Source organism: Strongylocentrotus purpuratus, unplaced genomic scaffold (genome assembly GCF_000002235.5).
Source record: "Strongylocentrotus purpuratus isolate Spur 01 unplaced genomic scaffold, Spur_5.0 spur5_scaffold_15, whole genome shotgun sequence".
NCBI lineage: Eukaryota > Metazoa > Echinodermata > Echinoidea > Camarodonta > Strongylocentrotidae > Strongylocentrotus > Strongylocentrotus purpuratus.
In genome coordinates this window covers 19,558,337-19,568,838 of record NW_022145600.1, presented here as the reverse complement: position 1 = coordinate 19,568,838, position 10,502 = coordinate 19,558,337, and the positions used below count along the sequence as shown (strand labels likewise).

The 10,502-nt window shown below is 38.4% G+C and overlaps 1 protein-coding gene across 2 annotated transcripts; it reads left to right on the top strand.

The window, feature by feature from the left end:
• Nucleotides 1–4,501: 4,501 nt before the first annotated feature.
• Nucleotides 4,502–9,239, top strand: LOC100894110 (centrosomal protein of 55 kDa). Of its 2 annotated transcripts, XM_003727199.3 has the most exons (5): nucleotides 4,502–4,842; nucleotides 5,225–5,833; nucleotides 6,127–6,252; nucleotides 6,591–6,689; nucleotides 7,097–9,239. In XM_003727199.3, the coding sequence occupies exons 1-5, from the start codon at nucleotides 4,672–4,674 to the stop codon at nucleotides 7,337–7,339; spliced, it is 1,248 nt and encodes a 415-aa protein (XP_003727247.2). In that variant the 5' UTR covers nucleotides 4,502–4,671; the 3' UTR covers nucleotides 7,340–9,239. The 2 variants fall into 2 exon arrangements, with proteins under 2 accessions (XP_003727247.2, XP_030841640.1); XM_030985780.1 differs by lacking the exon at nucleotides 6,127–6,252.
• Nucleotides 9,240–10,502: the final 1,263 nt, after the last annotated feature.

Below are 10,502 nucleotides of genomic sequence, written 5' to 3'. Positions count from 1 at the left end.
GTCTTTCTGCCGTGAAAAGGCGGGTTGTGAAAAAGGTGATACCCGATTTGAAAAATGATCATCACAAATTCTGGATCAATATTTGCTTTTAACATATCAGTCATGTCAGTATTGATGTAAAACATGCTATTTGCAATTTGTTACCCCCCCCCCCCCCCTTCGATTAATAGCGGTGATATCGTATATTAGGCGATTCGTAAATAGATGGGACTACATTTTCGTCTTCTGGGCTTCACGTTGTAAACTCAGTCACACTGACGACACCGAAACCAGGCCGATAACGGCTACAGCCTGCATGAGACCGACATATCACAACATGTATAACCCCACGAGAGCGACATCGTCTCTGGCATGAGCCCAGAGTATGGCAACTTTTATGAAAGTTCGCAATATACTACGAGATCGACAACCTACAAGATCGGCCTTTCCTATGTATACAAAAACTATACATATCCTTATTTGTTTCTTTGTTTCATCGGTCTCCTGGACTTTTTGTGAATTTCTGCTGTTCTGTATTGTCTTTGTTGTATCGGTCTCATGGGCTATCAGTCTAGTGGTTTGTCGGTCTCATGCGTTTAATACCGGTCTCACATTAATTTTGGTCAATGTCGGTCTCGCGGACTATCGGTCTACAATTCAATTGTGGTGGTGGTTATTTTACCTGACTGCTAAGAAATGCTAGTAAGTAAGCAACCAGACGGCCGGCGGCCTTAGGTCCTCTCTGAGGGAACTGGTAATGGGGATTAATGCCTTACCAAAGGGCATCAGCGCATCGACTTGGTTTTGAACCCGGGTCACCGGATTACGAGACCACTGCTCTACCAACTGAGCAATCCCTATAATTATATGCGGCTTGGCGGTGTGTCGGTGGTATTTCTTACTAATCAAATACAAGCACGATCTCTTTTTGCGAATGACATTAAAAGGTAGGTTACGATGAAGTGAGAATGTGTAATTAATTAAGGATTGCAGTCACCCCTTGTTTGGGAATAAAGAATGATAATGGATCACTAATGGATTTTTCTAGGACAGCGATTATTTTGGACAGCCCGTATATGCGATGAGGGATATGACACTGATAAGGGTGTCGTGTTTCTTATTCTGAGGAGGTTCGGGTGAGCTAACGCCTTCTGGGAATTGGAATTATTAGACTTTTATTCCAAGAACGGGAAGGCAGTATTTACAACAGTCTTTCACTAGCATAATGACAAAATGATACAAAATAAATATAACTAAAAAATGGGCATAAGCAGGAGCGATCGACGGTGGTATATACGGCGGGGGGGGGGGGGGGGGGGGGGGGTATGGGGCCCTCCCCTATCGAATAGCAAAAATAATGCAGGTAAAGAGAAGAGCGAGAGAAACATACATAGTAAGAGAGAGAGAGAGAGAGAGAGAGAGAGAGAGAGAGAGGGGAGAGCAAGTGATAGAAAGATAGAGAAATAAAGAAGAAGAGGGTGAACGATAGACAGTGAGGGGGATGGGGAGAGGGGAAGGGAGAGGGAGAGAGAGAGAGAGAGAGAGAGAGAGAGGGAGAGAGGGGGATGGGATAAATGTTGAAAGAGAACAAGGTAAGAAAATGTTCCCTTATACAATGAGAAAGTGATGTCCCTTCCCCCAAGACCCTCAAAATCCAGTCGCTTCGCTTTCTCGCGATCCTCAGTACAATATTATCCCACGCTATACCGATTCTACGAATTGGAGTACGGTAGCTTGGTGGTGTTTACTACGCGCTACGACAATGAAACCATCTCCAGCGCAGAAACGGAGGAATTTTAAAAAGTGGGATGGATCAGAAATTTAGCAGCAGAGCTCTTAAATTATTTTCTATAAGAGTTAACCGCGGACAGATCAACAACGGCGTCAAGCACTCTCAGTAAAAAAAAAAATAGAAGTAGTTAATAATGAAATGAATCGAATTTCGAAGTAGTCGGGTTAAAACATAACGGGGTCAATCCCGCTTTAAAGCTCATTTAGATTATCGTTCATAATGACTAAATGTATGCTTCTTTTAAATGGAGTTTTTTTTTCTTCTTTGCAATGAATCGTTTCTGAGCAATTTATTATTCTTGCTTGTGCATCAGTTGCTTAAATGTATTACATAATTATGATCTTGGGGAAGGGGTTTTTGCAATAAGTCATACAACATTATTACCACTTAAAGGTAAAGACCAGTATTGGAAACGCCCCAATTTCAAAAAATGAAATGGAAGCTCTCATTACCAATCATGTGAAAGAATATGTTTTGACTAATACATGATGATCACACATTTGCCGGGAAACCGCCTACTAATTCATATATTTGGTAAATTTGTTTCTCTCATGGTCTGTGAGAGATATAGGGTAGTCCCATATACATCTTTCTGTGTATAGTGCTTGTAACTTTACGAAGAATGGGCCAAATTTCTTATCATTTTGATGATTCCAGAACCTTGCAGATGCTAGATGCTAGATGATCAACCTTTTCTGATCGATTCCACAACGTTTCTTTCACAATGCAATCGCATGACCATAACTGGTCTTTACCTTTAATAAGATTTACCTTTTAAAATTGATCCACGAATGTAATGAAAGTTCTATTATCTTATGATTGTGTTAATAACCCCAACCACCGTAATTATCACGTGCATGCATTGCGCAATGTTTACAAACTATGAATTCTATAAATAGCAAGATCGTGGAGTTCGTGCGCTCCATGCGATTGAGTGAGAAGTTGAGTTTAATCAAAACGACGGTATGTGCACAAAAGCATCAAATGAGGAACGATAACAAACAACACAACAAAAACCCAAATGTCATTTTTAAGATGCCATAACAACATTAATTTTCTTCATATTCAAGTTGCCCTTTTCTAAACTTTCGCCGGGGAGAAGAGGCGGGGTGGGCTCGATTATCTGAGACATCATAGCAACTTAACTTTTATTCATGAAGAAATAATTTTATAATTGAAAAAAATCTCTCACCAGCAAAATAAAAAAGTGAACCAAGGCAACAAAATATAACAAGAAAACATACAAACAAAACATAATTATCATATTTTATATCCGCCCGTTAAATAACATTTTTCTGGAAGGGGATGGGGTGCGTGGTTGCACGCAAGGTATGCCTGATTTGGCTTTGTCGACCATAAGAGAAGGAGGGGGACGTGCCCCCTCTCCCCACCCCTTCTGCTCGATTCGCCACAGCCATATGCACAAGGTCTATATCAACGACATCAATTTCTAGGATATTGTCGGCTCGTCGAAAATCAGACTCAGGGTCTGAATTTCGAGACTACCCCTTACGAAACATTACTGTGATTAATAGTCGTGTTTGTCAATGGCGACAAAGGGTAACATGCACCACTCCTCATGTGTCACGTAATAAACAATGGGGTTAGCCCACTAGTTCAGTGGCCCGAGGGTTGTGGCCTGACCACGAGATCAATACCTTTGTTTTCTTAAAATATTGCGCAATACTGGGGAAATAATCATCATCGTGTGATTACTATAGTTTGTTATTGTTTGATTAATGATGAACGCAACAAACAATGGGGCTATTGTGTGTGTGTGAGAGAGAGAGAGAGAGAGAGGGGGGGGGGGGGGAAAGGCATTTTCTCCCTGGGCTTGTCTCTTGAAAATCTATATTAGGGGCACCAGGGGCGCTTCTCCTATTATTGTCATAAAGTGCCCGCGGGAGGGGGGAGATCGAAAAATTTATCCCGGAAAAATTGGTTCTGTTTTCTAGACTTCCTTTTTTATTTGTCTTGCTCATAATTATCTCCCCTCCCCCCCCCCCATTTCTTCGTGACTCTGTACCCAGTTTGGGGGGGGGGGGGTTCTGCTGTTTGGGCCCTGGATCCGGCTTTAACTCTTTGCCTGACTAAACAAGTAATTCGTAACATATATTCTTCTGCTAGCCCGTTTTTCCCCCTCAAATTTCATATTTCAATAGACGACGTGCATGCAAGGCTAAAGAAAGGGCCGTAGGTTTGATTTCTCGAAAGTCCTTACGATCGTTTTGGTGCTGACCACGGTCAGACGCTCAGCCACAGGAGATCCTGCAGTTCGTTAACAATTAAACAAATCAAGATAAAATAAGGGGAACCCAAAGGGGACCTACCTTTCTCTTGCAGCTAAGTGATCCTGAACCAGTTACCCTCGGCCTCACGAGCAAAACATATTCTGTCACATTTTAATGATATCATTACTTTCTTTTCTTTACTTACCGGTAATGCTTTTATATTTTATTTAACTCTGGCAATCTCTAAATATTCTCTGGCACTATCTTGATTATTGTGCATTATCAAAATAAGGGACTTCCCGCTCGCGCTCTAGATATTAAAGACTCGAATGTGGGAGCTGCATGGTTACAAATAGCTACTAGTAATCGGGAATTCCCCTTGTGCATGCAGGGGATTTCTCGCTCGTTCTAGATCTCGCACTATACAATGCGCGCGTACACTAATATATAAATAGTGTGTCACTAGCACTATAAATAGTGTGTCGTTGTAGTAAAACTAGTCATTCGATTTTGAACCTTGCATGTGTGACGTCTAAGTTGAAATCCCAACTGTTTATTATTTCGAAATTATATAGATATATAGAGAAGTCGGATGCCCTAGAAGTCTTGGCTTAATCAATAACCGGAATTTACTTGCATTTTCGTCTCACTTCATAGTATTACACAACCATGGCTCAAAATACTCGCCGTATTTCGGATGACGCTCAAGGAACAGAGGAGCATATCTGTCAATGCGGACACGATAAATATCGCCGCCAGAGCTCCTCGCATTCATCGACTCGAGTATTCGCTGGAGTATCTAGCCCACCGGCCATGCGTTCAGATTCATCGGAAAGTCAGGTAAAACTCGAAGCATTTATGTTGGCGACCATGTTGCAATATAAGTTTCAAAAAAGGCCGTTCTGCGTTAGTTCTATCTACGGAGTGAACTACTCTGATCTTCTATCCGAGTGCTACTGCTTGTTGTTGAATTGGCTAATTTTGTCCATTTTATTTTTTCAAGAAAGTTGTAATAATTGTCTACTATTTTCTAGACTAGAGAATGAAAGATTGCCCATGCAAGGGTCATGTTCATAATTTGCCAGCATTTGGTATTAGTTGTAACAAGAATACTAGTTGAATATGCTATGATGCAGATTTTCTGTTTTTCTTCAATTTAATTGACAGTAGAATTTATTCAGATTTAATAAGGTTTCATTTCATTTCATTTCATTTTCTAAAGGAGAGTGATGTCCAAGGTGATAGTGGAGGAGATGCTCGTAGGCAGATCATCCAACTGCAACAGGAGCTGAAAGATGCTGTCCAAAAACTCAAAGAAGTCACCAAGATGAACAGTAGGTGGCAAAAATACGATAAGGAGAGGGAGGTCATAGTTGTCAACCTCACTTCACAATCCAAACAAGCGGAGGGCAAAGTCAGGGAGCTGACGGAGAAAATTCGGCGTTTAGAGACGAAGCTTGCTGATCAGCGGAACAGGAGCGAGGAGTTGGAGTTGAGGTGGACGGATGCTCGAGTGCGGGCCGCCGAGCGAAAGTCAGAAGTGGAGAGGGTACAGCGGGAGCGTGAGGCTGTCAAGGTCACCCTGAAGCAATCAGAGAAGAAGCGACAGGAGATGGCTAAGAAACTGGAGGCAGCCATGAAGCAAGGTGGAGGGTGCAGAGAGCGAGAGGAGGAGGAGGATGAGAGGAGGAGGGATGCCGATAAGGACAGAGACTTGTATCATATGAGCAAGAGAGTGGTAGACCTCAAAGAGAGAGTGGACATTCTAGAAAAGCAGGCAGCCAGTCATAAAACGGAGATTGACCAACAAGCAGACCTCTACACTCAACAGGTAAAGCTCCCTCTATGTTAATAGTTTTTAGGGTACCTATCTCCTCATCAAGTTTTGCTTATAATTTTTTTCCTCTAGAAGATACATTTTAAAGATACACAATAAACTGAAGGACCAAGAAAAGAAGTTGAAGTTTAAGTCGACTTTCTTTTTGAAGACTGTAGGATCCTTAGAACGACAAGCTCAAGTTCAAAACCTTTGAATAAAATGTCAAGTTATGTCTCCAATAATAGTTCTAGGGTAGGATCCACTTGATAACTCAACTTACGGAAACATGTTTTTATTTTGAACAGATTTCAATTTGCCTTGATGATTTCAAACACGAGAAGAAAGACAGAGAACAAAGCCAGAAAGAGACTGCTGACCTTAAAAAACAACTGAAGAAAGCCGAGGATTTTGCCAGCTCTCTCAAAGTTCAGGTAAATGTTTCCCCCCTCTTGTATTGCCATCTGGACTCTCGACAAACATTCACCACACTCAATGATTTTGTAGATATAGACATGGAAAAATTTATTAATTATGTTTATTTCTGTAAAGACTTCTGTAATGTCTGTTTTGTTTATAATTTGAAAAAACTTCAAATCATTTTAAAAATCATGAAATATAATGTTATATAATTTATTTCTTAATCCGTTTCTATGATTAAGTAAAAAAAGAAATTCATTTCTAAAAAGTATATACAATCTACTGTTGCTATTTTGTATTCCTTATGTATATGAATCTAAATCTATCTGTTTCTTTTTTTTCTTCCAATTAGATCACGAGATATCAGGACCAACAAAAGCCTAGGGCTCCAAGATACGTCAAACCAGCAACGCAACATGTTCAGAAATATTATGCCAACATGTATGACGAGGTAATTACCAGTAGTTCTTAAATGCAGCAAGGAACACCTTATACACTTTCACTGGACAATGCACAAGATTATTTTGGGGTTAAGGGAACAGTTAATCTAACCGTGTGCAATGGAACTTATGTTAGGTCTGAGAAACGAGGTGGTGAGAGAGTAGGTAATTAAGATGGGTCAATATCAAAGATGTATAAGGTATTTCAAGTGATGCAAATATGGTATTGCTTGAAATAAAAAAAGCACCCCAACACAAAGTTAAACCAATTCTATGGAATAATACATGCAGTCACATGTGAGAGTGTCTACTTTAATTTAAGCAATACTGTATGCGAACCGTATTTCGTTTACATTTACATTGATTTTCATTGATTCTCATTCCCTCTCTCTCTTCTTTGCTCATTCTCTTTTTTCAGAATTTAGGCTCTTGGGATGATGCTGACTATGCCCTCCCAAGTGACGTAGTCCGTGACCAAGCGGAGGTCGTGACCCCGGCGGGCCGACGACGCCCCCAAACAGCATCTCTTGTGGATCTGCCCCCTCATTACGATGATCGCTCTATATTGGGACACGTCATTACTTCTCCTCCGAAAACATATCAGATTGGAACAATAGCAGCGGCCCAGACGCAGAGGGTCGAGGAATTAGTATGTCATTGATCTGGAGATCCAATATGAGTAATATTACCTTCTATTTATTTATTTGTTAACATGTATGAACTAACTTCTCAGGGGTCACAAGTGTCGCAACCATTTCAGGGCGTGATATAAAATTTACTTTTTAGGGTAATTTAAAAGAAATAGTCAATTTCGATGGCCATTGAAAACATAATGTTTTGTAGTTGATATCAATATATGCCAACTTCAAATGGAATCATACCAATGCAGAAAATTGAATGTACCTAAAAAGACTTTACAAAAATTATGAACAGGCTTGATCTATAGATTCAAATAAATGAAAAAGAGATCACTTCTATTCTTTTTCATCATATTCCAATAGTCACTTTTGAAACAACTGGGAAAAATTTCTCATACCGGTACACAATCTGGGGCTGAAGTACAAAGCGATTATGCATTTGATGAAAATAATCACTCTCCACCTTGGTTTTATATATATATATCTATTTATGATCTTGTTGCACAAGATCTGTTATACAGCAGTACTAGAAAAACTTGAAGGCATCATTTGTATATTTTTAATCGTTTGTACACAAGCACTCATGTGAGTAGATTAAAAAGTTATTTTCCTCATGTTTGTCAATTTTTTAAGACATGTAGCACCTTTCCTAAAATATTTGGCTTTTAGTTTTCCAGTTTTCAGAAGCCAGGTTTGGTTTAATTGTATATCTCCTTTGGAACAGTATTTTTTTTTAAAACCTCCAAAAGTAATGCCCTCTTCAAGGAAAAAGGACAAATTACATTAGAAATTGAAATGTTTTATATTATGTTCTAAAATGGATACATTTGTTATTTTATAATAATCTTGTTTATTTAGAAGCTGATATTCCATTGTAATGTCGCATTAAAAAATGAAGAGCTTTTCCATTTCTCATCTCTAACCATGAATATAACGCCTTTAACAAAATATGTTTAAACATGATATAGGAAGAATCAAATACCTGTTAAGGAAGTTTAACAAAAAAATATAAATGATTGCTAGATTTAAACAAGATATTTACCTTTTACAATGTGTTTAATTTATTTAATGGGAACTAACTTGTGTCTGTATTTTGTATTCAATCGACTGACAGTCTTCCCAATATTGGCGATACTATTGTAAAAACTAAGTTTAGTTTTTATTAATAAAACTTACGTGCAATAAGTTTGACACTTGAGTATCAACACTACTACTAATGTTTTTCATGTCTTTTATTGTAAGCAGTGATGCTCATTTCGTTTTAGTAATATTCGGGAATAAGTGCATTTCAATCTGTTACTAGATAGACATGCAAAGCTCTGCTCTGTCAATGTCTGTATTTAATTTTGTTTAAACTTTACATTTACAAAAAATTCTTACTGATGGATATGTCTTTATCACGATCTTATCATTCACTGTAACAATTGACTCTGTCTTGATTTGTTCAGTATTGGTATTTGGAAAAAATAGTTGAAAGATACAACTGTCATTATCGATGTACTCTGTCATGTTGAATTTACTCTTTTTATGCTATTTTGAAATTGAAATATATCAGGTATTTTGTACACATAATTAAATTGAGTTTGTTTTGACTTTTAATGTTCAATGTTTTTTACAGTTTTGAAGAAAATGTTCTTGATGAACGAAAATACTTGTTGTTTGGTATAAGTGCATATATTAATTGTTGTTTCATAAAGTGGAATAAGCCTTTGTCTTCCCATTTTCTTATGTATTGACTGCATAAACATGTCCTACTACTTTGTGGAGCTTTCCAGTTTCTGCCAGGCACATTTCTTGAAGAAATGGGTGCTTGGATTTTTTCAATACTGACTTTGACCAAATTGGTTATTATAAAAACACTTCACCATGTGAACCACTTAGCAGTAAAGTACACATGTACTTATTTATAAGATGAATTGTTGAAACAAGTGCTAGCCACTTTATAAGTTTGTCTCCTGTGGAGGAAGTATTTACATGTATATTTATAAAACTTGTGCCAAATAGGAAGAAAAAGAAAGAAAAGAAAGAAAAAAAGGTGATATAAACAGAAAACTTATTAAAAATAAAAAACTTACAACATAATTTTGAACATCATTGTGTCTTGTATTTATTTGCGGTATTCCCCTTCTATCTAGCCGATCTGTCTTTCAACATTTTTCTCATTCACTCTTTCATACATGTTCATCACAACAACAAAATTCCCCTCTCACTTTGTTTCCTTGTGTGATTTGGTAGGGCTGTTAACATAGTTCTGGCGTAAAATTGTGGTAGTGCATGCAAGGAACGCTGACAAGAAAATTAGATGGAAATATAATAATATTTACATTTTTCAGTCCTTCCCCCTCCCAGTTATGCAATGTTCGCAAAATAGTCCGATTCTTATAATAAGGGTATGCAAACAAAGACTAGTCGTACTTATGATTCATTCAGCCCTGACCGTGCGTTACGAGAGCTATCGCGCGCCCACACAATAGAACAAGAGGTCGGTGCGTGGTACCGACGCTGACGCGACGCACACATAGTAAAATGACGGAATGTTCTATATTTAGCACAGTGTAATTTCCCGGTCGGGGATTTATGTACATTGGGAAGTCCTTGTAATTATTACGTGATTCAATGCGAGAAAAAAAGGGATTTTCCGTGAGTGAGTATAGCGTACTTTGCCGGTACTTTGCACGGGTCATGGCTTTCGTCCGCAAATATTAAATGAATTAGATCAGAGTGAACAACATGATATTGCGCAATACTGATTCGTTAAAACCCTACCCCTTCAAAAATAGAAATTCGCGAAACGAAATCTGAAGAAAATATTATAATAGAAAGATAGAAAGAAAGAAATGATGAAAAAGAAACTTCAACTACGAAAGAAATAATTCTCGTTGATTTTTCTAGTAGGCCTATAGCGTATTAAAGTTTCAATCTTCGTTTTCATGAAGCCCCCTATATCAAAAGCCTTTGGATGATTTTGTTGTTGTTGGTTTAATTAATATATTTGTTTCATTTTCGTTTGTGACAGGAAAATAAAACAACTGTATTACGCGACGCCCCTGCTCTGATAACATGTTCGGTTCAAAATGTCTCTTTTCTCTCCGATTCATATCTCAACCCCCACCTCCCCCTCCCTGAGTTTCTTCCCCACCTCCCCCCCCCCCCCTCCCTCTCTATTCCCCACATATTCTCCTCTAT

What these genes read in the sequence shown, in the direction of transcription:
- LOC100894110 (XM_003727199.3), top strand. Translation starts at nt 4,672, where the DNA reads ATGGCTCAAAATACTCGCCGTATTTCGGATGACGCTCAAGGAACAGAG. An exon ending in CAGATTCATCGGAAAGTCAG is followed by an intron (nt 4,843 to 5,224) that starts GTAAAACTCGAA and finishes CATTTTCTAAAG; the next exon opens with GAGAGTGATGTCCAAGGTGA. An exon ending in CCAGCTCTCTCAAAGTTCAG is followed by an intron (nt 6,253 to 6,590) that starts GTAAATGTTTCC and finishes TCTTCCAATTAG; the next exon opens with ATCACGAGATATCAGGACCA.